This window comes from Thamnophis sirtalis, unplaced genomic scaffold, assembly GCF_051295495.1.
Source record: "Thamnophis sirtalis isolate CommonGarterSnake01/CBP01778 unplaced genomic scaffold, rThaSir2_p1.2 scaffold_2, whole genome shotgun sequence".
In the NCBI taxonomy this organism is placed as follows: domain Eukaryota; kingdom Metazoa; phylum Chordata; class Lepidosauria; order Squamata; family Natricidae; genus Thamnophis; species Thamnophis sirtalis.
The window spans coordinates 37,428,639-37,456,618 of NW_028261382.1; the positions used below are offsets into that span (position 1 = coordinate 37,428,639).

The 27,980-nt window shown below is 47.3% G+C and overlaps 2 protein-coding genes across 2 annotated transcripts in view; one reads left to right on the plus strand and one right to left on the minus strand.

The window, feature by feature from the left end:
* PKN3 (protein kinase N3) overlaps nucleotides 1-16,234 on the plus strand; it is a 24,874-nt gene extending 8,640 nt beyond the window's left edge. Inside the window, exons 7-22 of the mRNA XM_087704873.1 lie at nucleotides 1,956-2,147; nucleotides 2,423-2,532; nucleotides 3,428-3,571; nucleotides 4,705-4,780; nucleotides 6,437-6,620; nucleotides 7,495-7,606; nucleotides 8,524-8,582; nucleotides 9,485-9,551; nucleotides 9,984-10,075; nucleotides 10,820-10,996; nucleotides 11,207-11,269; nucleotides 13,250-13,326; nucleotides 13,437-13,579; nucleotides 14,081-14,188; nucleotides 14,294-14,374; nucleotides 15,497-16,234. Coding sequence (XP_087560999.1) covers nucleotides 1,956-2,147; nucleotides 2,423-2,532; nucleotides 3,428-3,571; nucleotides 4,705-4,780; nucleotides 6,437-6,620; nucleotides 7,495-7,606; nucleotides 8,524-8,582; nucleotides 9,485-9,551; nucleotides 9,984-10,075; nucleotides 10,820-10,996; nucleotides 11,207-11,269; nucleotides 13,250-13,326; nucleotides 13,437-13,579; nucleotides 14,081-14,188; nucleotides 14,294-14,374; nucleotides 15,497-15,709 — 1,898 coding nt within the window. The 3' untranslated portion in view covers nucleotides 15,710-16,234. The remainder of the gene's footprint in view (nucleotides 1-1,955; nucleotides 2,148-2,422; nucleotides 2,533-3,427; nucleotides 3,572-4,704; nucleotides 4,781-6,436; nucleotides 6,621-7,494; nucleotides 7,607-8,523; nucleotides 8,583-9,484; nucleotides 9,552-9,983; nucleotides 10,076-10,819; nucleotides 10,997-11,206; nucleotides 11,270-13,249; nucleotides 13,327-13,436; nucleotides 13,580-14,080; nucleotides 14,189-14,293; nucleotides 14,375-15,496) is intronic.
* A 2,479-nt stretch (nucleotides 16,235-18,713) lies between these two features.
* ZDHHC12 (zDHHC palmitoyltransferase 12) lies at nucleotides 18,714-27,777 on the minus strand. Its single transcript, XM_087704874.1, has 5 exons — nucleotides 27,657-27,777; nucleotides 24,277-24,416; nucleotides 22,591-22,677; nucleotides 20,090-20,256; nucleotides 18,714-19,545 (listed from the first exon to the last, which is right to left on the minus strand). Exons 1-5 carry the CDS (start codon nucleotides 27,754-27,756, stop codon nucleotides 19,233-19,235), a joined length of 807 nt encoding a protein of 268 aa, XP_087561000.1. The 5' UTR covers nucleotides 27,757-27,777; the 3' UTR covers nucleotides 18,714-19,232.
* Between the last annotated feature and the right edge of the window lie 203 nt (nucleotides 27,778-27,980).

Genomic DNA, 27,980 nt, shown 5'->3' on the forward strand with positions numbered 1-27,980 from the left:
CGGACCACCAGTTGGTGACCACTGTGTTAAGCGACTTATTCTCCAAAGCCCCCGAGGGATGGACGAGAGACCTTGGGGTGGGAGATCCCTCGGAGAGGGGAGAGCCAACCTGGAACAAAATTCCTGACCATGAGAAGAATTATCCAGGGGAATGGCTTTTAAGAAGAGATTGGGGTTGGACTAGAAGACCTCCGAGGTCCCTTCCACCTCTGTTATGCTGTTAATTTTATTTCAATATGCCTGTGTGTCTTTCAATTTGGCGAATTCAAACCTTAATATACGTAAGGTGGGATGGAATTAGCAGCCCGGGAGGGAGGAAATCGCTTTGAATGAGAGGAAGCGCTGATTTGGAGTTTTTGTGTACGGAAAAAAACAAACCCCAGCCAGAAGAAAGTCTTAACTCTCATCTGACTTACAAAACTCTGGATATTTTAAAACGGAATGAAGACGTTCTCTTTCTAACAACATCCGGCTTTCAAGCAGCTATAAAGATTCAAATGCAATTTTTTTCGAATTTGCCTGTACTAATTAAAGGCCGTGGCATCAAACCCGTTAAATAGGATTTTCTGATTGAGCCTGTCTGCGTGCAAATGAAAAGACAATAAAAATTGTGCATTCATAGATTACTGGAAGCAAAGAGTAGCATGCAGATTTTATTGTTGTTTAATTTCCTTTCTCTTTTATCCATTTACTTCCTTTCCTGTTTCTCTTTCTCTTTTTTTCCTTCCCCTTTTTTCCCTTTCCTTTTATCAAATGTCTACACCGTTCCTCCCCCTACAGCGGCCAGCATTATTACATGAAATTTTCCCCATTTTATTATTAAAAATTTTTTAATTTTTAATTTAAAACAAATACAACATCCTTCTTTACATGCTATAGAAAGTGTATCAGTTGGTTACAGACTTTTGCGCATCTCTTCCACAGTCAACAAACATAATTCATGTTAACTCGAGCATTTTAACTCAAATATTCATACATGTCACCATCATCATATATCCATTTTCATTTGACTATAATTGTTGAAATTTTCCCCATTTTAGACTTAACAGCAATTTTTTTTCTTTTTTACAAAACCAAGGAACGTTCTTATTTGATAAGGAAAATGTTGTGCCATTTTTAAACAGATTGGTTGTGTTTAGCATAATAACAAAGTTATCTCAACTCATCCTTAAAGGTTGTGTGTGTGTTGTGTTATTATGCGTAAGCACTAAGTCAAATGGCAACAAAGCTGCAGTCAGGTTTGCCAATTTCCCCAAAACACTTCAAAGCAGACCAAATAAACAGAAAGTTTTGTTTTCTGAATATTGTATCTGGATCAGATAAAATCCAATTTCTTTTAGATCTACTGGCTAAATCTTCTGGATTCTCCATTCTGAATTATTCCGCTAAATGATGGAATAATCCCGGCAATTTTTACTCATTCAACTACTGTATATATTTTGAACATTTTTTTCTTACAAATCCCACTTTCTGAGCTGTAATTTTCCTGCACTTGTTAAAACTTGGGTCTTTGAGTAAGTAAAATAAGTTAATGCACAGGGAATCATTTCGACAGATTTTAAGATTCTTCCCTGCGGCATGTGGTGTCATGGGAAGTTAAGTCCGAGAGTTTAGACCAGTGTTTCTCAACCTTGGCAACTTGAAGATGTCCGGACTTCAACTCCCAGAATTCCCCAGCCAGCAAATGCTGGCTGGGGAATTCTGGGAGTTGAAGTCCGGACATCTTCAAGTTGCCAAGGTTGAGAAACACTGGCTTAGACCGTTTCACTGTTTTCAAAAACAGAGTGGACAGTCCTTTGACCAGGATGGTTTAAGGTCTCCTGCCTTGTGGTGGGACTAGAAGACCTCCAAGGTCCCTTCCAGCTCTAAGCTCCCTACGTTCTATGAACCTGGGATTGTATCTCTTTGGGTACAAAGTTGTCCCATCCTTTGTGGCTCTCCCCTTTGGCTTCCAGGTAGCCTTCAAGTCCGCTTGGAAGGCTGTGAAGGCCTCTTGGAGAAGATCTCGGGCCGTTCCCGTGTGGCCACTTCCTTGCCTGCTTCCACCAGCTCTGGGGACTTCAAGCTCTTGAGTCGGACGTGGGCAGGGATCAACCTCCCTGGCCGGGGGTCTGTGGGAAAGCTCCTTCGCCAGGAGGAACTCAGCCGTGAGTGTTGAAGACTCTGTTGTGGCTCCCCAGAGGAGCTGGCAGCAGAATCAGACACTGAGGAGGGTTGGGGAGGAACCTGGGCCAGTCCTGGAGTCCGGGGAAGGCTCTGTGTCGGAGACAGAGAGGGGGCCAGGGCCGTCTGACAGTTATCAGCTGCCTTCAGAGTCAGACATCAGTGGGGCAGACGAACAGCTGGAGCCTCTTCCCAGTATGCACATGCGCAGAACGGCCAGACGAAGGGAACAGCTGGTTCCTCTTTCTTCCTTCGACAGGAGAAGTCCTGGCGGTTCTCAAAGTTGACAGCAAGTTTGCCAGTCAGACCAACTGGGGGCTGGTTAGCAGGCAAGCTTGGAACCAGACTTTCACGGTTGAGTTGGAGAGGGTAAGTCTGCATTTCCGCCGGAGGAACCTGGAGGCCGGGGAAGGCTCTGGTGAGGGCTCTGCGTCGGAGGGAGAGGAGGTGGGCAGGGACGTCTGACAGTTATCAGCTGCCTTCGGAGTCAGACATCAGTGGGGCAGAAGAACAACTGGAGCCTGTTCCTAGTGTGTGCACGCAGACGAAGGGAACAGCTAAAGAACGGGTCGACTTGGGAGTCAGGCCACAGGTGGACGGTGAATGGCCCCTCCCAGAGGGAATAAAAGAGGAGCAAAAGGGGAGTGGAGTTTGCAGGAGACAATTAGTTCCTTTTAATAGTTCGACTCTCGAGACTCCTTGCCAAGTTCTGCAGATTTTATGCCTGGCAGTTCTCCAAGCCAGAGAAGGTCTGTGACCGTAAATCCTCCCTTGAAAGACTTTGCTGGAGGTGAATGAGCAGAATTCACAGTCCATTAATTAAAAGGTTTTTTTTGTTGGGACCAGGAGTTTGCTTCAGGCTCTCGGGAAGCCTCCGTCAGGACACAATGTACATACAACAATAGTGATAAGCTCAACAAAGTTATAGTCATAAGGAGATAGGAAGATGAGAAATTGATATCAAAATTTCCCTTGATAAGCAACGGAAGTTGCGAAGTCACATGTTGTAAAGGTATGGGAGGGGGGGCGGATTTGCCCCTGAATGGAGAGAGACTCGCTCAACATCACCCTGCAGTCCTGAAGGTTAAGGCTGGACTAGAAACCAACATCCCCAGGCAACCCCCAAGCTGCTAATCCCCTGCCACCGTTACCACACAATGAGCAGGTCGGTCGGTCGCCATGTTGAGAGTCGAAAAAATGGAGGAAGGGATCCTTTTTTTGAGCTTGTCCTGATCTCTCTCTCTCTCTCCCTTTCTCCCTGCAGTCTCGGGAGCTGGAGATCTCGGTCTATTGGCACGACTGGCGGCAACTCTGCGGGGTGGCGTTTCTGCGCCTGGACGGCTTCCTAGACAACGCCAGGCACCCCATGGCGGTTCCCCTCGAACCCCGAGGGACGCTCTTCCTAGAGGTAAGGAGGGAGTGGGGGGTGCTTTCCTCTTTTACGGGTAGTCCTCATCTTAACCACCATTCGGGCAGAGTTACAGCTGACTTAGAACCAGTCCTCACACTTACGCCCAATACAGCATCTCCAAGATCACGTGGTCAAAATTCTGGCAACTGGCATACATTTACGATGGTTGTAGCGTCCTGGGGTCATGTGTTCCCGAGGTGGCGCAGTGGTTAAATGCAGCACTGCAGGCCACTTCAGCTGACTGCAGTTCTGCAGTTCGGCGGTTCAAATCTCACCGGCTCAGGGTTGACTCAGCCTTTCATCCTTCCGAGGTGGGTGAAATGAGGACCCAGATTGTGAGGGCGATATATGCTGACTCTGTAAACCGCTTAGAGAGGGCTGAAAGCCCTATGAAGCGGTATATAAGTCTAACTGCTATGGCTATCTATCTATCTATCTATCTATCTATCTATCTAATCTATCTCTATCTATCTATCTATCTATCTATCTATCTATCTATCTATCTATCTATCTATCTATCTATCTAGGTGAAATGAGGACCCGGATTGTTGTTGGGGGCGATATGCTGACTCTGTAAACCGCTTAGAGGGGGCTGAAAGCCCTATGAAGCGGTATATAAGTCTAACTGCTATGGCTATCTATCTATCTATCTATCTATCTATCTATCTATCTATCTATCTATCTATCTATCTAAACTATATTATCTATCTATCTATCTATCTATCTATCTATCTATCTATCTATCTATCTATCTATCTATCTATCTATCTATCTATCTATCTATCTATCTATCTATCTATCTGGGTGAAATGAGGACCCGGATTGTTGTTGGGGGCGATATGCTGACTCTGTAAACCGCTTAGAGGGGGCTGAAAGCCCTATGAAGCGGTATATAAGTCTAACTGCTATTGCTATTTGTGACTCCCGACAAAATCGGGGAGGGAAACTCGATCCACTCAACGGCCAATGTGGTTCACTGCACTGATTTATTCAATCGTTGTGGCAAAATGATTGTAAGATCAAGCCGGGTTCATTTAAACAACCGCCTTGCTTAGCAAACGTTTGAAGCTGAAGTCCACAAGTCTTAAAAGTTCCCTAATTCATAGCCATTGTTCTTCCTTCCTCCATAGGTGACGTTCAGCCAGCCGGTCGTTGAAACCCATGCGAAACTGCAACGGCAGAAGCGCATTTTCCCCAAACAGAAAGGTAAGGGAGGCTCCCTCGTGGAATTACGGAGGAGGAGAATTGAGGGTCACATTTCCCCCCGCCTTAAGAACGCCCATCACGTCATCCGATGACCATCATGGTGATGGTGCTGAACATCTCTTAGGACCTAGAACAGTGTTTCTCAACCTTGGCGACTTTAAGTCCTGTGGACTTCAACTCCCAGAATCCCCCAGCCAGCATAGCTGGCTGGGGGATTCTGGGAGTTGAAGTCCACAGGACTTAAAGTCGCCAAGGTTGAGAAACACTGACCTAGAACCTAGACTCATAGGGCTGGAAGGGACCTCGGAGGTCTTCTAGTCCAACCCCCTGCTCAAGGCAGGAGACCTTATACTTCTTAGTTGTCCATCTGACCCAAGCTTCCCAAAAGCACAAAGCAGAATCCTCGTCCCAATAAAACCCCTTTTATTTAGTTTAAAGGGAATTCCAGCCTTTCAAGAGATTTCACAGCTACAGACCTTGGTCAGGCTTGGAGAGCCGCCAGGCCGATATCTTCCAAACTCCACGCTGTAGCAGCAATTACTTGGCAAGATAGATGATAGATAGATAGATAGATAGATAGATAGATAGATAGATAGATAGATAGATAGATAGATAGATAAGTTTATTTATAGGCCGCCCTTTTCCCTGAGGGGACTCAGGGCGGCTTACAACTTATGGGGTAGGGAATACACACAATGACATATAAAACAATACATAATTAAAAATAGAAGCAACATTCATCATTCGGGTGGGGAAGGAGTCAGGAACAGATCTTCACCCCAATGAACTGAACTGATTGTCTCCTGCAAACTCCACTCCCCTTCCGCTCCTCTTTTATTTCCTCTGGGAGGGGCCATTCACCCTCCACCTGTGGCCTTCCTCCCAAGTCGACCCCTGTTCTTTAGCTCTTCCCTTCGTCTGGCAAGTCTGTGCATGCACACACTGGGAACAGGCTCCAGCTGTTCTTCTGCTGTAACGTTCCCGTGGTTCGTCCATGAGGCCAATGTGGAGAAAAGACAGGACACGATCTTTCTCGGGATGGAGCGACCCAGATTGGGGGTCTGAGAGCCCCTTTTATTGAGATAGGACAAAGGCAGGAGGAGCAATCAGCATGTGGTTAAAAACAGCCTGTAAAAGTACAATTTCTAATCTACTGCTCAGTCTATATATGGTCAAATCCTGGGTGTCATTGGTAGGGCACATCTCAGGATGTTATGTTATGCACTATCAGGATGTTATGGCGTTCTAGGAGTTTGTTTTCTCCTGTGTGGTTCAGCGTGGCTCTGCATGCCCTGGTATGAACTGGGCCATGGGGGACCTACACCTACACAAGGAACTATATTACAACATTCTGCCTCACTGATGTCTGACTCCGAAGGCAGCTGATAACTGTCAGACGGCTCTGGCCCCCTCTCTGCCTCCGACACAGAGGCCTCCTCAGAGCCTTCCCCAGACTCCAGGACTGGCCCATCTTCCTCCCTACTCTCCGAATCAGCTGCCACTGGGGAGCCACAACACAGAACTCAAATTGAGTTTTGAGGAGTGATGCTGGACCTCCAGAATCAAGGATGGCCTGGAGGGCGGCCAGCCACCAGGAAGGGAGGTCCACCCAGATCCCCGGTTGAGCATTGCTGGCTTTGTTGTCCTTCCCTGCAGGGAAAGAATTCCTGCGAGCTTCTCAAATGAACGTCAACATCGCCACCTGGGGACGCTTGATGATGAACCTCCTGCCCCCTTGCAGCTCCTTGAATGCTTCGAGCCCTCCTTTCCGAGGGTCTCTGCGTCCAGATGTTGCCTCTGCAGCTGTTGCTGAGGACAGCCCGGGGTCCTTGATGTCCAGGTGAGCCAGTGTTGGGATCCGGTTTGATTGATCCATTGGTGGGGTGGTCTCGGAATGGACTTATTTATTTATTTTTTTATGATCTCATAACTGTTATTAATAATATGTATTTATAACAATTTTTCCCAACAGTTGACAATATACTTGAAGATTGCTTTCTTACCATCCCATAGATCCATCTTATCTTACAACGGTCCTACTTCTTCTTCCTTCCCTCCCTCCTTCCCCTTCCCTCCTTCTCTCCTTCCCTCCTTCCTTCCCTCCTTTCTTTTCTCCTTCTCTCCTTCCTTTCCCCCTTCCTTCCCTCCTTCCTTCCCTCCCTCCTTCCCCTTCCCTCCTTCTCTCCCTCCTTCCTTCCTTCCCTCCTTTCTTTTCTCCTTCTCTCCTTCCTTTCCCCCTTCCTTCCCTCCTTCCTTCCCTCCCTCCTTCCCCTTCCCTCCTTCTCTCCTTCGGAATGGACTTATGACCGAGAACTTCCATTGCTAAGCAAGGCGGATGTTAAGTCACCATTTCTGCCAGGGTTGTTCGGCAAATGACGGCAGTTATTAAGTGAATCATGCAGTCGTTAAGCAAACCCCGCTTCCCTCGTTGAAGGCGGCTGGGAAACAGCCGCCCCCATCATCACGATGCAACTGTCATAAGTACATGCCAGTTGCCAAGAGCCCAGATTTTGATCACGTGATCATGGATGGTTGTACATGCGAGGAGCGGTTGTAAAACACTTTGTTTCAAGTGGCGTTGTAACTCTGAACGGTTGTAAGTCGAAGACTGCCTGGGTTAGGCGAACGAGGACGATTTAGGCATCATTTGGAGAGAAAAGGAAAGTTTAAGAATGTAAAAGGGGGAAAAAATTAAATCTCTCTTCCAATTTCAGTGCTTCCCCTCCGGTGAAGCTGATCCGGGGAAACCAGCCGCCCCCTAAACCCCCCCGCCTCTTCCTGCCTCTTTCCGGCAAGGAAACGGTCGCTTCTCCAGCAGATCCGGCGGTAAGCGTGGCTGGGTTTGGTTTTGTCTTTTGGTCCTGATGAGTTTTTGCTTCTCTTGGGGAGATTGTAGCTTCCAAGTCCTTAAAAGTATATGTTTCTTTGTTTTCCTTATTTTATTCTTTTTATAAATAACTCAAGGGGGTGAACATATCCACTAAACCTTTTTTCCTCCTATTTTCCCCACAACAACAACAGCCCTGGAATGGGAAGAAGAGGGGAAGGTTAAAGGGGAGGAAGGGGAAGGAGAGAAGGGAAAGGAGAGGAGGAAAGAAGGAAGGAGAGAAGAAAGAGAAGAAAGGGGGTAGGAAGGAGGGAGGGAAGGAGGGAGGGAAGGAAGGAGGGAAGGAAGGAGGGAAGGAAGGAGAGAAGGAGAGAAGAAAGGGAAGGAAGGAGAGAAGAAAGGAGGGAAGGAAGGAGGGAAGGAAGGAGGAATGTAGGAGAGAAGGAAGGGGGGAAGGAAGGAGGAAAGGAAGGGGGAAAGGAAGGAGAGAAGGAGAAAAGAAAGGAGGGAAGGAGAGAAGGAGGGAGGGAAGGAAGGGGAGTAGGAGAGAAGAAACGAGGGAAGGAAAGAGGGAGGGAGGGAAGAAGATGACTGTAGTTTTTGATGTTTAAAATGATTTTGTCATTATGGAAATGCCTCGAAATGTAGTCAAATGTAAAGCAAAACAGATGTTGATGTTGTATTGTTTTTGCAATCTGTTGGCTGTTGTATCATTTTTACTAATAAAATTTGTAAAAAAAAACAAAAAAACCAGCCCTGTGAGGTGGGCTGGCCTGCAAGAGAGGGACTAGCCCAAAGCCACCCAGCTGGCTTTCATGCCTAAGGCTGGACTAAAACTCCCCCATCTTTTGGTGGCTGGCCCAAAGTTTGTTGATCACCCAGTGGCCTCCCCTCCTTCCCTGTTTTCTGTTTTAAGGACCAGAAGACGCGTCTCCTCCGTGAAAAAACAGGCAACTCGCAACAAACCAGCATCAGGTACAAGCCAAAACACGAGAGCCATTAACCAGGTTTTCGACGGGTGCTTTAAACCTCCTTTGCTGCAGTCGGAACCCTCCTGCTGGCGGGTGGGAGCATCCCTCCGCTGCCTGGGGTAGGGATGATGGGTACAGGAAATCCTCGACTTACAACTACAATTGAGCCCGACATTTTTGTTGCCAAGTGAGACCGTTGTTAAGTGAGTTCTTGCCGTGAATCCCTGCAGTTCTTAAATCCGTCACAGGATTGTGGACTGAATTTGGCTTCCCCCGTTGATTTCACTTGTTCAGAAGATCCAAAAGCGGAGGAGGCGGGCTCCGGGATACTGCAACCGTCATAAGTACATGCCAGTTGCCGAGCCTCTGAATTTTGGTCACGTGACTATGGTGGAGCTGCAATGGTCCTAAACAATCATATTGCTTCTTCTGGTGCTGTTGTAACTTTGAACAGGGAATAAGCAAAGAGTTGTAAGTCGAGAACTTCCTGTAGCATAATGTAGAAAGTCAGGCAGTTTCAGAACTTTCTAGATCAGTGTTTAGCGACTTTAAGTCCTATGGACTTCAACTCCCAGAATTCCCCAGCCAGCTCTGCTGGCTGGGGGGTTCTGGGAGTTGAAGTCCACAGGACTTAAAGTCGCCAAGGTTGAGAAACACTGTTCTAGATGCTTTAAATCAATCTTTCTCTCTTTCTTTCTTTCTTTCTTTCTTTCTTTCTTTCTTTCTTTCTTTCTTCCTTCCTTCCTTCCTTCCTTCCTTCCTTCCTTCCTTCCTTCCATTTACATTGCTGCCTACTGAGGCTCAAGGCGGCTTACAGGATATAAAACCACATTGAAAACAATAAAACTAATTTTTATTTAAAAAAAATAATCAAATAAATGAATGTAATCTGATATTCCTTCCCAGGAAAACCGTTCTTCACCTCGAAGACTTCTCTTGCATGGCGGTTCTTGGTAGGGGCCACTTTGGAAAGGTAGAGTAAACCTAGAGGAGGGTCACAGGAATGGAGATCACGTGACCCTGGGAGGCTGCCACCCTCGCAAACACACCCACCCAAATTTTGATCGTGTGGCAGGCTGAAACAGTCATAAGCGTGAGGACCGATTGACGAGTCCCTTCTTGCCAGGTGTCTGAAGTTGGAATGTTGTGATAATCGTATAAGTGCAAGAACTGGTTGCGAGTCGCTTTTTTTGGGGGGGGGGTGCTGTTGTAACTTCAAACCGTCGTTAAATGAACGGTTGCAATTCAAGGACTTCCGGTAGAGCGAGCAGACAAGAATTGAAGTATTTCTTCGTTAAAAACATGATTTGAGCATTTGTGGGGCAGGTGTAAAGGTGTTGGGAGTGGGCGGAAGCTGGTTTTGATTTTGGCCTGTCCCCCAAGAGGATTGGATGGTTATTTCTAGGTCCTTCTCGCCCGTCACAAGCCCACCCAGAAGCTCTTCGCCATCAAGGCTCTGAAGAAGCAAGAGATCATTAGCCGGGATGATCTGGACAGGTGAGCATCGCTTGTCTTGCAAGATTTGCATTTGGTTCTTCCTCCAGAAGGAACCCCTGGGTGGAAGAAGAAAGAGGTAAGGAGAGGATGGAAAGGAGGGAAAGAGGAGGAGAGAGGGTAGAAAGGTGAAGAGGAAGAGCAGGAGTAGGAGAAAGGTACGGGAAGAAGGAAGGGGAAGGAGAGGAGGAAGGAGGAAAGTAGAGAAGGGAGGGAGGGAGAAAGGAAAGGGAAAGGAAAGGAGGATGGAAGGGAGAGAAGAGGAAGGAGAGAGGGTAGGAAGGGAAAGAGAAAGAGCAGGAGTAAAGGAGAGGCAAGGGAAGAAGGAAAGGGAAGGAGAGGAGGAAGAAAGTAGAGAAGGGAGAGAGGGTGGAAAGAAGGAGGTAAGGCGAGGAGGAGGGAAAGGAGAGAAAGAGGAGGAGAGAAGGCAGGAAGAGGAAGAGGAAGAGCAGGAGTAGGAGAAAGGTACGGGAAGAAGGAAGGGGAAGGAGAGGAGGAAGGAGGAAAGTAGAGAAGGGAGCGAGGGAGAAAGGAAAGGGAAAGGAAAGGAGGATGGAAGGGAGAGAAAAGGAAGGAGAGAGGGTAGGAAGGGAAAGAGGAAGAGCAGGAACAAAGGAGAGGTAAGGGAAGAAGGAAGGGGAAGGAGAGGAGGAAGGAAGAAAGTAGCGAAGAGGAAAATAAACTTCCAGGAACGAAGATATCTTTACTGTCTTTTGATGTTCCCTCGACCGTTTCATCCCTTGGCAGCTTGTATTGTGAGAAACGTATTTTTGAAGTCATCAACCCTTCCGGTCATCCCTTCCTGGTCAACATGTTCGCCTGTTTCCAGACTTCGAGTCACGTATGTTTCCTGATGGATTACGCTCCCGGCGGGGACCTCATGAGGCACATCAGCTTCAACAATTTCTCTGAAGATACCGCTCGGTGAGTGGACGGAGAACGCAGAACGTAGAATAGCAGAGTTGGGAAGGAACGTGGAGGCTAACCCTCCGTTCAAGTGGGAGAGCCTAGACCAGCACTGGGGTTAACGTCAAACGTTTCGCCAGGTGGCCTGTCCTAAGATGAGGACTAATTGTGTACCCTTAACTATGCTGTGTCTTTGATCCCCTTCCCTGTTCAACCTTCTTTTCAAAGGTTCTGCTCTGCCTGTGTGGTCTTAGGACTTCAGTTCTTACATGAAAAGACCATCATTTACAGGTAAAACCATTTTTGGTGTGCGATTCTCAGTTCTGGCTTTGCAGTTCACTGGACTTCTAAGAAAACTATGCCTTTTGTAACGTTCCCATGGTTCGTCCATGAGGCCAATGTGGAGAAAAGACAGGACACGACCTTTCTCGGGATGGAGCGACCCAGATTGGGGGTCTGAGAGCCCCTTTTATTGAGATAGGACAAAAGCAGGAGGAGCAATAGCATGTGGTTAAAAACAGCCTGTAAAAGTACAATTTCTAATCTGCTGCTCAGGGAAGTTCTGTCTATATATGGTCAAATCCTGGGCGTCACTGGTAGGGATGTTATCTCAGGATGTTATGTTATGCACTATCAGGATGTTATGGGGTTTTAGGAGTTTGTTTTCTCCTGTGTGGTTCAGCGTGGCTCTGCAACTATATTACAACAGCCTTTCTCAACAAAACAGAGCCAAGGGTAGTTTCTATTTAGAGCTTTAAGCAGTGGCGGCTCTGACACCTAACCAGCTTTAATACCTAGTGCGGGACTAGAACTCACTGTCGCCTGGTTTCTAGACCAGCACCTCAGTCATTACATGCAGTGGGGGTCTCTGTGTTGTGGCCCGCCAGCAGGAGTTTGCAGGAGACAATTAGTTCACTTAATTGGTTCGTAACTCTCCGAGACTCCTGGCCAAGTTCTGCAGATATCGTCCTGGCAGCCCTCCAAGCCAGATAAGGTCTGTGACCGTAAATCCTCCCGTCAGCATCGACTTCATTTAGTAATCAGGAAAGAAACCACTCAACTCCATTTGAATTGAAATCAAGTGTACTTTTTACTAATTATAAACGAACAGTTGCAAAGCTAAGCTGAGTCTGGTTAATTAGGCGCGAAAGCGAATAATATCATGTATAATTCAATCCCCTCCCCTTGGCACCCCCGTTCATAGTCCAATTATAATGCACCCAACTGTCAGGTGGGAGATAACTTCAAAAGTCATCATCAGGATGGAATGCCGGACAGTTGGCCTTGGCGGGAAACTCCCTTCTTCCACATGCGCAATGAGATGGTCAGATCAGCGTCTAGAAACTTCCTCCAGCACATCATGATTCCCCTCTCAGATACCATGCCCCCTCCCTCCCCGTTTCAATGACAGCCGAAGCAGCAGCAAAGCAGAGGCTGACACCTCCCTTGAAAGAGGTGGATGAGCAGAATTCACAGGCAATGAATAAAAAGGGGTTTTTGTCGGGACAATAAGGAGTTTGCTTCACGCTCTTGGGAAGCCTCGGTCAGAACAGACTTCAGTTCAGTTCAGTTCAGTTTATTGTATTTGTATGCCGCCCTTTCCCCCCGAAGTGGGACTCAGGGCGGCTCACAACTCGAACCGGGGAAGGGGGGATACAGACAAAAAAATTTAAAAAACAAACATAACAATGTACAATTTAAAACTCACAACAGTCATACCATTCGAGACGGGGGCAACAGCTCTTTAGCCCCAGGCCTGTCGGAACAGCCAGGTTTTAAGGGCTTTGCGGAAGGCCTGGAGGGTGGTGAGGGTTCGAATCTCCACGGGGAGTTCGTTCCAGAGGGTCGGAGCAGCCACAGAGAAGGCCCTCCTCCGGGTAGTCGCCAGTCGCCACTGGCCGGCGGATGGAATTCGGAGGAGGCCTAATCTGTGGGATCTAATTGGTCTTTGGGAGGTAATTGGCAGCAGGCGGTCTCTCAAGTACCGAGGTCCAATACCATGAAGGGCTTTATAAGTGACGACTAGCGCCTTGAAGTGTATCCGGAGACCAATAGGCAGCCAGTGCAGCTCGCGGAGGATAGGTGTTACGTGGGTGAACCGAGGTGCACCCACAATCGCTCGCGCGGCTGCATTCTGGACAAGCTGAAGTCTCCAAATATTCTTCAAGGGCAGCCCCATGTAGAGCACGTTGCAGTAGTCCAGACTTAATACGGTAAGTCTTCCCTTTCCCCCCTTTCACCTCTGTTTTTTCCCTGCTGCTCCTTCTGCAGAGATTTGAAAATGGATAACTTGCTTCTAGACGCCGAAGGATTTGTGAAGATCGGGGACTTTGGGCTTTGCAAGGAAGGTGAGAGAAAGGGAAGAGCTATATGCTTGGCAGGGGAAAAGGTGCGATGGCTGTGAGTATTTGCAATCCGGCTACAGGTTTGTCCAAATCTCGTTTATCCCGCTTCCCAGGTGTAGGTTATGGAGACCGGACAAGCACTTTCTGTGGCACCCCAGAATTCCTGGCTCCGGAAATTTTGACGGATCCATCCTACACCCGGGCAGTGGACTGGTGGGGGCTCGGTGTGCTTATTTTTGAGATGCTGGTGGGAGAGGTGAGCTGGTACCCTCATGAGGGTCTTCTTGAGCATCAAGAGGGACTTAATTCCTTATTAAAAATAATTATTTCAAGCTAACCAAGCAGTGCTTCTTAGTTTAATTACTCTTAGGCCAAAGTTGGTGGTAAGAGCCAAGGTGGCGCAGTGGTTAAATGCAGCACTGCAGGCTACTGCTAGATCAGCAGTTCAGCGGTTCAAATCTCACCGGCTCAGGGTTGACTCAGCCTTCCATCCTTCCGAGGTGGGTAAAATGAGGACCCAGACTGTGGGGGCGATATGCTGACTCTCTGTAAACCGCTTAGAGAGGCCTGAAAGCCCTATGAAGCGGTATATAAGTCTACTGCTATTGCTATTGGTGACTTTGGGCCAGCCTACCTCATAGGGTTGTTGTGTGGAGTGGAGGCTATTTTAAAATAACTCCCCCCACACACACACCTTGAAAAAAGGGTAGGTGAGAAACACCAGGATTAAAACAGTTCCAAACTCTCTCCTTCCAAGTCTCCTTTCCCCGGTGACAACGAAGAGGAGATGTTCGATAGCATCATCAGCGAAGAAGTCCGTTTCCCGCGATCCCTCTCCGAGCTCAGCACTTCGCTTATGCACAAGGTAACCTTGGGGATTGGTGGTGGGGGTCCCACAGCAAAGTTTTGGGCTGGATTGGAACCCAGTTCCGATTTTTTTTCTTCTTCTTCTTCTTTTTCCCCCCATCAGCTTCTCCAAAAGTGTCCCGAGCGACGTCTCGGAGCAGGAGCGAAAGACGCCGAGGAGATTAAAATTCATCCTTTTTTCAAGGTGCGTCCGCCTCGGCCTTCCCATAACTCCCCTTTTCTTGCGCTTCCGATCTCTTGAATCAACACTTCAGCTGAGCCCCCCAAAGGGAGTCAGAAGTGGTGAAGCAGAGATTAAAAAAGAAAAGACCTCAGTTTAGTCTCCAAAGCAATGTTTGCTCTCTCTCGTTCTTCAAAAGGCCTTTGCAAGCCCTCTTTCTATCTTCCTGCATTCCATAAATTCATCGTTTTTGGTGAGGTAGTGAGGATTTAATAGCTGCCAGCTGATGTAAGGTTGTAAACTGTAAGCTGATGCAATGAGGATGATTCAGCAATACAGGCATCACCTCTTTAAGACCCTGGTGGGGTGTCTATATACAGGTGGCCATTAGAGGGCGTTTCTCTCCTTGTGTGTTTCATTTCTCTCCTTGTGTCTGTAGCTGTGTGGTAAGGGATTTATTTATCATGTGTTTGTTATCTATTTGTATATAAACCACTACTGATTGTCTAAAGGCTCTGTGTGTTGTGTTTCACTCCTGGGATTATCTGGTAATAATAGTCACACTGCCAAAACTCTCGACAATTCTGCCTTTGTTTTTAAGCCGCCTCTTCTTTTGACGGACTGTCCGACCTCACCTGTGCCTTTTCTTCCCTCTCAGCCCCTTTACTGGCCTTTGATATATATTTATATATTAAATGTGTATGGATCTATGGAGGCTTTTAAGGACCTTGGTGGCACAGTGCTTAGAATGCAGCATTGCGGCTTAACTCCTCTGCCCACTGCCAGCAGTTCAATCCTGACCGGCTCAAGGTGGATTCAGCCTTCTAGCCTTACGAGGTCGTTCAACCCAGATTGTTGACTCTGTAAAGCGGCATACAAGTCTATAAATACTTGCCAGTTTGTCAACCGCCCAGATTCTGATCACATGACTGTGGGGATGCTGCATTCTTCGTAAGTGCGAGGACTGGTCATAAGTCACTTTTTTTCGGTGCCGGTATAACTCCGAACAGTCGCTAACGGTTGTTAAGTCGAGAACTATATCTATATTGTAATTCTGTGCTGTCTGATCAATTCTATGGTGATTATGACTCACAATGTCTCCCTCTCCCTCCCTCCCTCCCTCCCTCTCTCTCCCCCCCCCCCCAGGAGATGAATTGGTCTGCTCTGCTTGCACGGAGGCTGAAACCCCCTTTGGTGCCCATCCTCAAAAGTCCCACCGACATCAGCAACTTTGACAAGGAGTTCACCTCTCAAAAGCCCATCCTGACACCTCCCAGTGACGCCCCCCCTCTCTCTGCCGAGGAGCAAGCCCGGTTTAAGGATTTCGACTTCCTTTCCAAGCACTTCCTGGCTGTCTGACTTCGGGCTTGACTCCCTGCACTGCTGCTAAAGACCCCTGCCTCCATCAGCTGATGCTCAAGGCGAGCTTTAACTGATCAGGGTTTGGGGAAACCGACATTCCCAAGCACTGTTTTTCTTTTTCTTTTTACATTTTCCCCAGGCAAAAATGTTAAATCTTCTAGCCCTAGGGAGCATCTAGGAACTGGTCAACTTCCATCGGCTCCCCACTCCTTCTGAGTTGTTGGGGACGGGGCCAACCGTTTATAGAGGGAGATTTTTAGGCTGGACAGTTTTGTGAGTCTCGGAAAGGAATTGTGACTTTACTGACAGCTTTCTGGAAGGCGGATAAAAGCCACGTAGGCCAAAAGTCAGTTTGCTCCGAGAAATCCATCCGGGGCCCCAAAGGTTTGGCTGTAGCATCCAGGAGACGAACCAATTCAAGGAACCGTTTCCGGTTGGTCTCCTCCATCAAGGCAAGATGGAGCATCCAAAAAGCAGGATTGTGTGTTTGGGAACCTGCCCTCTTCTCCAACCCCACAAAGATGCTCTATTAGGGCAATGTTTCTCAACCTTGGCAACTTGAAGATGTCCGGACTTCAACTTCCAGAATTCCCCAGCCAGCGAATGCTGGCTGGGGAATTCTGGGAGTTAAAGTCCGGACATCTTCAAGTTGCCAAGGTTGAGAAACACTGCTCTAGGGGGTCCGAAACCCTCCAAGGGAAACCGAGTACCACTTTTAGACCGGTATGGCTGAGACCCAACACTCCGGATTTTTTTTCTTGTCTGCATTTCACGATGAAACGTTTCGACTCCGGCCAGATGAAGGAACCTCAACTCTCCAAAAATGTAGTTTTGCTTTTAGAGACGTAGGGTATAGTTTGCACCGTCTTTCCCAAGCTTGGCAACATTTTAAGATGGGTGGAATTCAACTCCCAGAATCCCCCAGAACTGCTTTGGGAATTCTGGGTGTTGAAGTTTATTAACATTAGGGTTGAGTTAAAAGCATTTTTTCCCCCCTTAAGCTCTTCAACCCTGCTGTGAAGCTGTTCCTGATTTAAAGGATTTGAGCCACTCCGATCTCTTGGCTCCCACCTGCAAACCCCCAGCCCTGGAGAGGGGGGAAATCTGCTCCCTACCCCCATCCCATTGGGTCCCACGGCTGGCATCTCTGCACATCTGGATAGAGGCCAGGCTGTCTCTATAGATATCGGACCTCCGGTTAGGCAGGAGGCGGGAAGATCGGCAGGCAGAACGCACGCTCCGATTGGCGTGGAATTTGAACTCTTATCCTCCCACGGAACGACTGCAAGAGATGCCCGGCGTTGGCCGGGAACAAAGCGCGTCTCTGTTCTTCCCTCTGTGGCTTTGGAAACAAAGCGAGCCCTCTTCCTTGTCCCCGGGCTCAGCCCAGGGCACAAGGCCTCGCTTTCGAGACGGTCACTCCGCCAGGCCTCAGCTGCCTCGGTTTCCCCATCTGTTTCGCCTCCGGAGATGTCACTTTTGGGGGTGAATTTATGCGAATTGTACTTTTTTTTCCTCCTTCCTCTCTGCACCGGGCATGGGATGCAGATTATCTCCTGTTCGGAGGGAAGGGCGGGAGAGATAGGAGAGAGGAAACTCGATGCAAAATGCGTCTCGCTTTTCGGTTGTTCACTGTGATGGAATTAACTTAAGATTAAACTCATTTCACTAAGAAAGAAACGCCTGGTTTCTAAGATGGGGGGGAATCCTGCTAGCGCCATTGAACATCTGGAAGAGGCAGGAAAGTTTCTTTTCCAGTTGCAAATCCACATCCTGGGCTACCTGGTATCTCCAGTCCTGCTGTGGGTGATGGGAACCGTAGTACCAGATACCTTGGGAGCACATGGTGATGCTGAAGAGCCCCGTGTGAGTTTGGTACGACAGGAATGATTTCCGCTGTAGCCTTCAGCTCAAGCTACAATTCAGAGCTGGCTAAGATTTTTGTTGGTTGTTAACAAGAGTCACACCTGCTTTGATGAGTCTTTTTATCATGGTCGCAACGGCCCCTCCCAGTGGAAATAAAAGAGGAGCAAAAGGGGAGTGGAGTTTGCAGGAGACAATCACTTCATTGGTTCGTGACTCTCCGAGGCTCCTTGCCAAGTTCTGCAGATCTCGGCCTGTCAGCTCTCCAAGCCAGATAAGGTCTGTGACCGTAAATCCTCCCTTGAAAAACTTTGCTAGGGGTGAATGAGCAGAATTCACAGTCAATTAATAAAAGGGGTTTTTGTTCGGATCAGGAATTTGCTTCATCCTCTTGGGAAGCCTCGTTCAGAACAACTAGTCCCTTGTGAATGCTTGTGAATTCCTCAGGGAACAATTGTGAATTCAGGCATTTGTGATTTTTTCCCCATCTTATCCTACCAGCTCCGAAACAGAGGCCTTAATATTATTATTTAACACCTTAGTGCCTTTTTTAAAAAAAATTGAACACTCCAGCAGATTCACAAAACACCCAGAGGCCCCGTTGTGGTTTGTCTGTGGCTTGCTACAACGTTGTTGGGCATTTACAAAGGGAGCGTGGGAAACCCAGGGGAGTTTTTAAGCCCATCGTTTCTTGCTCTCTCTAGGTCAGTGTTTTTCAACCTTGGCAACTTGAAGATGTCCGGACTTCAACTCCCAGAATTCCCCAGCCAGCATTCGCTGGCTGGGGAATTCTGGGAGTTGAAGTCCGGACATCTTCAAGTTGCCAAGGTTGAAAAACACTGCTCTAGGTCGTAAGTATGAGGACCGCTCGTAAGTCACTCCTCAGTGCCATTCTAACTTCTGACGGTCGTTCAACAAATTGTCAAAAACAAAAAAATATAATAGGTTAAACAAAGTGTATTTTTAAAACTGTCTGGATAGGTGGTTGCAACAGCCAGCATTTCTCTGTTGTGTTAGGCAAGAAGGACCAAAATTGGACGTGGGAAAATGACTGGCTCTGGCCCCGCCCCTATTTAAGCCCCACCCTCCATCTCTTGGCACATGCTCCCTCCCCCCCCCAAGCCAACAGAACGCATCCTTTGATGCAAGCTTTGGTCTTTTATTAACATTAGTGTCGGATTAAAAACATTTTTTTCTTAAGCTCTTAAACCTCGCAGCCGGCTGTGAAGCTGCCTTGTTCTTACTTAGCAAAACTTTTATGCTCGGCCTTCCAAGGAGCGTCCGTCTCTTCGGCTTGAATTCGATACGAACCTCCAGCCAAAACCCACCTCGTAATCTTTCAAAAGCAGGGCATTCTGAGCCACTCCGTCGTTGGCTGCCTGCATTTGCTTCTGCCCTGACGCTGTAGGCTTCCTTCAGCTGCCCAGATCTCCGTATCTCCAAATCTCAAAGCTGAATCCTCAGTTATTAGGGTTAGGGTCCGCCCATTGGCTCACCCCAACACGACCCGTCAGATTTTAGCCTTTGGTTAGAAGAGGGGAAAGTCCTTCTCCTAGTCGGGGTGAAGACCTGGTGCTCCGGCATCTTCTTCAAAGCTTCCGTTGTGACTTTAGACCAGCTCGTTCCGATCCGTCTCTCGAAACCCTCCTGCCCTCCGTCACACCAGCTCGGTCTCCTCCGAAGGGTAGAGTTTCTCCCAGGCCATCAGGCGGCAGGCGCAGAAGAACCTCCAGAGGTTGAGCAGGACCCCCTGGTCGAAGGGATTCTCCACCTTGCAGTGTTTCAAGTAGGAAATGCGGTGGCGGGACATGAATTCCCAGGTGGTGGTGTTGCAGGAGACGAGGTAGAGGTGGGAGCCCAGCAGGAGCGTCGCAATCACGGTGCAGATGGTGAGGAGCAGGAAGGAGAGGAGGAGAAGCAGGTGGCACTGAAGCCAGAGCCATGAAAAGGACTGGAAGTTCAGGCCGGACCTTTCGAAGAGGTGAGAGAGAGTAACAAAAAAAAAGGGAAATTGGGAATGACTGTTGGAATATTGGTAGCGCTTGACTTAACAACAGTTCGCTTTAGTTTAAACTTACAACGGTGCTAAAAAAAAGGTGACAGGATCGTTTTTCTCATGCCCATCCTAGCATCCCCGTGATCAACATTCACATGCTTGGCAACTGGCAAGCACAGTATGCCTGTTGCGTTGTCCCCAAGTCATGGGATCTCCTGTTGCAACCTTCTGACAAGCGAAGCCACTGGGGAAGCCAGATTGACTCAACAATTGTGTGGCTAACTGAACGACCGCATAACTGGCTGGGGAATCCTGGGAGTTGACATCCACAAGGCCTAAAAGTTGCTGGGATTGGACACCCCTGCTCTAACACAAAAGCTTCGTTTGTGTCATTGGAGGGAGGGCACCGTGGACGGGAGCAACCTGATTTTGATGGACAACGGAGATGCCACCATTTCCCCTTCAGACCCAGCACAAGGGTCCCCGATTCCCAGGGGGGCGTCTTGCCCGGTACTCACCAAGCCACCTGCAGAGCCCAGAGCAGGACGGTGAGCTGCACCCCCAAGTAGAGCACGAAAAGTGGGTGATTCCTCTCCCCGATGCAGTTCTCAATCCAAGGACAGTGATGGTCATAACGGCGGACACATTGCTGACACGCCTGGCAATGCTTGGCTCGCAAAGGTTGCTGTAAGACAGCACAAAGTCCTCCTGTCACTCTGGTTCCCCCTTCAACCACAGCCTGGGTGGCCATCAATCGGAGATGGCACGGCAGTGGGTTGGGGGGGTCAGACTGGATGCTCTTCATGATCCCTTCGAACCCTGACACTCTATGGCCAAGTCCTACTCTTGGCTCTGTTTTTTCCCCACCCGTAAATGCCTCAGAAATCCTGGGGGAAAATTTTCCTTTATTTTTTCCTTTTTATTATTTTTTAACTTTTAATCTATCTGGTTTCAATATACTCCAGACTTTGCTTGATAAAGAATGATGTCGGGAATGGGATCTGGGAAGTCGGAAGGGGGTCAGGGAGGGGGGTTCATGGGGGGGAGGGTGGAAACATAGACTCAATTTTTAAAACAATGAATGCACTTGGATACTGTTGCTTCTTTTTCTTTCTTTTTTTTTCTTTTCCTTTTCTTTTCCTTTTTCTCTTTTCCTATAATTTTAGTGTAAATTACAAAACGAATAGACCAATGAATAGTAAAAAATACACCGAAGTGAGGAGTAGAGGGAAAGAAGAGGGAGGAATGAAGAGGGAGTGAGAAGGGAATGTAAGGAGGGTGAGATGGTGGGAAGGGGAGAAAGGAATGGCTGAGGGGGAGGGGAAGTAGAAGAGGGGATGGTTGGAGGGGAGAAATGAAAGTTGGAGGGGTAGAAGGAAGGGTGTATGAAGGATAGAAGTGTTATGAGTTGTTTATTGCTTTTTCAACTGCACAGTATTTAAGTGATTGTATAAAGGAAAATGAAAATGAAATAAAAGATGTTATTAACAAAAATAAATAAATAAATAAATAAAAAAGAAAAAAAAAAGAAATCCTGGGGGAAATTCCACCTACAAAGGAGAATATTTTTAGCTCAGGGACGAAATGGGGGCTCCCGGATGCTCTCCGAGCTTGGTGGTTTTCTTGCAGACGTTTCATGGCCCAACTAGGGAACCTCATCAGTGCTAGTGATGCTACCTAGCTTGGTTGGGGTCATGAAACTTCTTCAAGAAAACCATCAGCCTCGGAGCGCATCCGGGACCCCTCAAAGCCCACCCCCTCAATGCGGAAGCAGTGGAAGATCTCTTCAGTGGCCTTCTTTCTTTTCTTCAACAAAGTTTTTTATTTATTTATTTTTTGCTACATATTTTAACTTCTTTTTTTACGAACAAAGTGTTGTCCTGTTTCCCCCCCCCCCTTTTCCATCTTTTATTATGCATATTACATTTTACATCATGTTTCCATTTTACATTTCAGTCATCTTATTTTTATTCCGTATTCTCCTGCTTAATTTAATTTTTTCTTTTCTTAATATATAATGCAGTGTTTCTCAACCTTGGCCACTTGAAGATGTCCGGATTTCAACTCCCAGAATTCCCCAGCCAGCGAATGCTGGCTGGGGAATTCTGGGAGTTGAAGTCCGGACATCTTCAAGTGGCCAAGGTTGAGAAACACTGATATAATGTATTTTCCCTTTCCAATCTTTTTTCTCCTTTTTAATTTTGTTGTTTTAGTCTCTCCCCCAGTTTTCCCCCTTTAATCCCACCTTTGCTATTTCCCCTTTTTTTAGCACCATTTCTCCCTTGTCTCCTTTGGATATATAACTGTAAATCTCAGTGTAAATCATCTAATTTTATTTTCTTTTCCAATCTCTTTTTCTTCTATGATGTCTTCCTGATCTCCGTACAGTCCCTTTTCTTTCTCCCTTTTCCCCCTTCTTCTTGTTCTAATTGTTCTCTCTCCTCAGGCCTTCTGGAGGGCGCATTGCAATGCCCTGGCAACATTCAGGGCATGTGGTTACCAAGATATTAAAAAGACGTAGGGACTCGGGAAAGATGGCAGAGAAGAGCAAGAAAGACGAGGAAGGGACTGGAGGCTGAAACGTGCAAAGAGTTGCTGGAATTGGGTATGTCTAGTTTAATGAAAAGAAGGACTAGGAGGTGACATGATGGCAGTCTTCCAATATCTCAGGGGTTGCCCCAAAGAAGAGGGAGTCAAACTATTCTCCAAAGCACCTGAGGGCAGAGCAAGAAGCAATGGGTGGAAACTAATCAAGGAGAGAAGCAACTTAGAACTGAGGAGGAATTTCCTGACAGTGAGAACAATTAATCGGTGGAACAACTTGCCTCCAGAAGTTGTGAATTCTCCAACACTGGAAGTTTTTAAAGAAGATATTGGATAACCATTTGTCTGAAGTGGTGTAGGGTTTCCTACCTAGGCAGGGGGCTGGACTAGAAGACCTCCAAGGTCCTTCTCCATCCCTGTTCTATGATTCTGTGGTCTCTCTCTCGGGCAATTTCCCCAGGAAGCCAAGGCCTACCTTCACCATGCAGTATCCACACCGCCGGAGACGAACGTCAGGCACTTGGGTGAAAGTTTTGGCTTTCTCTTCTCCGGTCATTGAGTCCTATCAAAATTACATCAAATAATCTTGTGCCAAAAAATTGAACCACCTCAGTTAATTACTTCCTACAACTCTTTTTTGAAAACACACGCCAAAAAAAAAGAGGATACAGTTGATGTACAAGTTCTCTTCAACTTACTACCATAATGCAGTCAGCTGATTCTGGCTGCAACTCGTGACCGTCATAAAACGGGTCACCCATAGGACTAAGCCAGCGTTTCTCAACCGTGTCAACTTGAAGATGTCTGGACTTCAACTCCCAGAATTCCCCAGCCAGCGAATGCTTCTGGGAGTTGAAGTCCAGACATCTTCAAGTTGACAAGGTTGAGAAACACTGGACTAAGCAGATTTTAAGATCTTGGCTCAGTGGACGTAAAAACGAATTCTGCAGCTGTAAAGTGAGCCAATTGCTCCTGATTTTACTCGTGAAGCAAAATTTTGCCCCGTTTTATAATGCTTCTTACCACGGCTGTTAAATGAATGAGTGCAGTTATTAAGTGAATCTGGTTTCCGCCATTGGCGTTGCTCGCCACAAGCTTGCAAAAGGGGGTTACGTAACCCTGGGACACGGCGAACCGTCATAAATGTGAGTCGGTTGCCAAGAGTCTGAATTTGGATCATGCTGCAAAGGTCAGAAGTGTGTGAAAAACGTGGCTAACTCACTTTCTTACAGTTCCGTTGTAACTCTGAACACTCACTAAACAAATGGTTGTAAGTTGAGACTACCTGTATACACTTCACCCTCAATTAGTGGCTACAATTGAGCCTGGAAATTCAGTCCCTAAGTAAAACAGTCCCTAAGTGAGGCAGCGTTGGAGCTTATGACCTGTCTTCAGTTTTTCCTTGCTTTACACACCTGCGAAGGTCGTATATGTGAGGATTGTGTGTAATCCTAATGCTTTTGTTCTGGCCTGGGTTTCCCCAAAAAGCAGGAGGCAGAGTTCTGGTTCCGGACAAAAACGAATGTGAATCCCTCTCCTTCACCTTCAGCCAAGGCCTGGCAAACAGCCTTTCAAAGGAGTATTTATGACCACAGACCTTATCTAGCTTGGAAAGCTGCCAGGTAAATATTTCCCAAATGAGGTCCTGTGGAAGGAAAGACTGGGCAGAGAGTCTCTGAGATTCAAGGACAGATCTTCACACTCCTGACACGAATCTAACCACCGAATGAATGAATGGTTTCTTGCAAAAGCCCCCTCCCCTTTTGCTCCTCTTTTGTTTCCTATGGGAGGGGCCATTCACCGTCCAACTGTGGCTTTACTTCCAAGTCTGCCCTGATTTCTCAGCTGTTTTTTTCTTCTGGCAGCTCTGCACATGCGCACACTGGGAACAGACTCCAGCTGTTCCTCTGCCTCACTGATGTCTGACTCCGAAGGCAGCTGATCACTGCCAGATGGCCTCGTCCCTGTCTCTGCCTCCGATGCAGAACCCTCGTCCGAGCCTTTCCCAGCCTCCAGGACTGGCCCATGCTCCTCCCCAACCTCCTCACTGTCCGACTGCTGGCGGGCCACAATAGCTTTGCCTCCCTTGAGAGTTTCATACCCTTTAAACTCCCAACAGCCTCCAAAATATTCCCAGTTTCCCCTTGAGGGATCAGCCCACCTTCTCATCCCCGCTGTCGCCCTCAACGTAGCCTGGGTTCATGAGTGAGACCACAAAATACAGGACGACGGAAGAGAGAACCAGCAAGGTGAACACAATCGGATGAAGAAGATCTCCTTGCTCAAGCTGCCTCCGGAGATCTGGAAGAGGAAGACAAATTGGAAATCTTAATTTATAATCAAGTGGCGCCTTGGATCTTGGCACAGGAGGTAATCTGTTCCGAGTCAAGCTGCCCTTTGTGATTGACTGATGGTGCATTCCTCAGACAATTGGGGCACCACTAGAATTCCATCGGCATTGACAAATTCCCCCTCAGTCAACTGCAAAAGGCAGCTTGGTTTCGAACAGCTGACACCCTGCAAACAAGAACACGTAACTCTATCAAATGTCCACTCCCAACCTCTGTTCGTTCCAGGCCCTCGGGAAGGTCTCAAATAGGGGGATAAAAATGCCACATCCGTTTATATGAATCCAAATTCACGTTAACATTGCTGATCATCTCTCACATTTCTCAAATTTATATAATCCTCATTATATGTAGGCATCTCTTTGCTCTTCAATTCTTATCCATTTTATCCCAAATTTAGCTTAGTTAATAGAGAAATGTTTAGATAAAATAAGAAAGATATTATAGATGAAGGTAGAGATAAAAGATGAGGAGTTAGGCATGTTTAGAATATGTATGTTTGAACCAGGGCTGGGTTTCAACCGGTTCGCACCGGTCCCTGCGATCCAGTTGGTCGCCGAACCCGGAAGTAAGTAACTTCCGGGAACGGCGAAGCCCCCCCCCGCGCCCGCGCGTGCCCGCACACTTGCGCCCGCTCCTTACCCGGTTTTTTTGAATTTCGCGCTTTCCACGCATGCGCAGAACGCCTGCGCGATCCTCCAGGAGCAGCTGGAGCATCGTGCAGACACTAATACGCATGCACGCGCCGCGTGCGTGCGCGAGGACGCTGCGTGCGTGCACGCGCGCGCCGCGTGCGTGAGGACGCCGCCGGCCTCGTTCCAACCGATCCGGTTGGAACGGGGCAAGAAACCCACCCCTGGTTTGAACAATATAATGATGACTGCTTACATTTGAGAAATATGATAGGGATTTCTAATGTTGTTATTGTGAATTGGATTAATATGAATGATACCCAGAACCAACTCTGTTCACACACAATATAAACATATAACTAAAATAATAATAATAAAATATATTGCAAAAAAAAAAGCCACATCTAAACATCTATTGTATATAATTTTCAAGAAAAAATTAAATGAACATAGTGCTTAGTCCAAAACTGTAATTAGTACAGATGAATTCTCCACTTTTTTCTTATAGGTATTCATTACTCTAACGCACCCAGATAATAAAGTATTACAAAAATAAGCATAATGTAAAAATATTAACACACTGAAATAACACATTGTACCAAGACTCAGAAAACAGAGCAATAAATAGTTTACATGGCTAGATTTAATAATATGTTGTAGGATTGACACGTTTTTGGAGACATTTTTAGTTTCTCCAAACGTCTCTCATTTTAATCCTCATTCTGTATATATTATTTTCTGATTCTATTATAGATTTTATTTTATCCAATCTTTATTATTTTTACAAATAAGGCAGCAAACAAGGTGAATAGTTCTTCCTACTCCTGTTTTCCCCATTTCATGCCAACCATAAAATATTTTGTTAAAACAATGAAGGTTCTGTTCTAGAACAATAGAGTGGAATCTTGGAAAGGGTCTGTTTCTTGACCTGGTCTACGTTACAAGGGCTGAGGGTTCATTCGAGAGAGTGTAATCTTCAAATTATTAGAAGTAATTTCAGTTCATCAATATAATAGCCCTAAGGTTACCCCCTCACCATCAGGAGGCAGGATGACGGAAATATCCAGGCAGAATAAACAACCTCAGAATCTGGGGAAGGACCTTCGGACCGATTCGATGCTCCCAGACCAGGTTCCCACAACCACTAAGCCAGTGTTTCTCAACCTTGGCGACTTTTAAGTCCTGTGGACTTCAACTCCCAGAATCCCCCAGCCAGCTGGGGGATTCTGGGAGTTGAAGTCCACAGGACTTAAAGTCGCCAAGGTTGAGAAACACTGCACTAAGCGACGTTAACAGAAACACGGGTGCCCCTTTCACAGAAGGCACAATTCCTATTGCCAGATCACAGCATAAACTGGTTTAAAACGCGCCCAGAGGTGCCCCCTAACCCACCCCCAACTCTTTTCAGCCAGGAAGGTCCGAAGGTGAGAAAACCTTTGGACAAAAAAAGTGAGCAACACGCATGGACTTTGCACTACTAATCCGTAATAAGGTTGGCACATTGCTCCGATCCTTATTTTATTTTCCCCTAACCACTCCTTACATCATTAATCTTACACTGTGTCATCTGGGTCCAGTCTTTGTGTCATCATATTTAGCAGTGACATCATTTTTGATCTATTTTTATCTCGCTTTTATCTTTCAATTGCCTCTTAATTCAGCCCCTCCCCTATAATTCCGCGTTCTTTTCCAAATTATTCAATCCTCCGCTTCCTTTTTTGTCTATACTGATTTTCTACCCAGTGGTTAAAAACATCCCCATATCTTATAATGCCCCGATTCTTCCTTCTCTTTAATTGCCAAATGTTAATCTGTTCATTTCTGCACAACGACGGCCGTTCTTAAGGCTGAACTCGGGGCCACAGGGTGGAGGGAGCAACCGTGGTTAGTTACCTAGATCGTGGCTTACACCCCATAAAAAGTCTTTAAGAAGAGGTGGGATATCCATTTGTCTGAAGTGGTGTAGGGTTTCCTGCCTAGGCAGAGGGTTGGACTAGAAGACCTCCAAGGTCCCTTCCAGCTCGGTTATTCTATTCCAGTGTTTCTCAACCTTGGTGACTTTAAGTCCTGTGGACTTCAACTCCCAGAATCCCCCAGCCAGCACAGCCTTATTGTTTTAAATGTGGTTTTATATCCTGTAAGCCGCTTTGAGCCGCAGTAGGCAGCAATATAAATGGAAGGAAGGAAGGAAGGAAGGAAGGAAGGAAGGAAGGAAGGAAGGAAGGAAGGAAGGAAGGAAGGAAGGAAGGAAGAAAAAGAAAGAAAGAAAGAAAGAAAGATTTAAAGCATCTAGAACAGTGTTTCTCAACCTTGGCGACTTTAAGTCCTGTGGACTTCAACTCCCAGAACCCCCCAGCCAGCAGAGCTGGCTGGGGGATTCTGGGAGTTGAAGTCCACAGGACTTAAAGTCGCCAAGGTTGAGAAACACTGTTCTATTCTAAGCCACGATTGTTCCCCCATGGCTTGGCGGGGGACCCCTCACCATCTCCCATCAATTCGCCCAAATCTACCTGCTGGGGACCCCAAATCAACCCCCCCCCCCAGCATTGTGGGGGCCTCACCTGTGTCGTGCAGGAAGAGCCCCACCGTGACGCCCCAGCTGAGCCCCGTCTGCGCCGCCCGCACCGCCCACCCGGCGCCCGCGGGCGCCCCCGGCCGCATCCTCCCCGCCGAGCCCTCGGCTACTATGTTGCCCAAAGCGGAAGCGCCGAAGCCACGCCCTCCGCACGGCATTGGCTGGCCAGGAGACAGAGGAAAAAGGCCGCGCGCTGATTGGCTGGGCCAGCTCGAAATGTTGCACGTGTTTTCCTTGGCTGGGAGAACCCGCCCGACGGAGGGGAGGGGGGGGGGCTGTGGGAGCGATTAGGACGGACTTCAACTCCCAT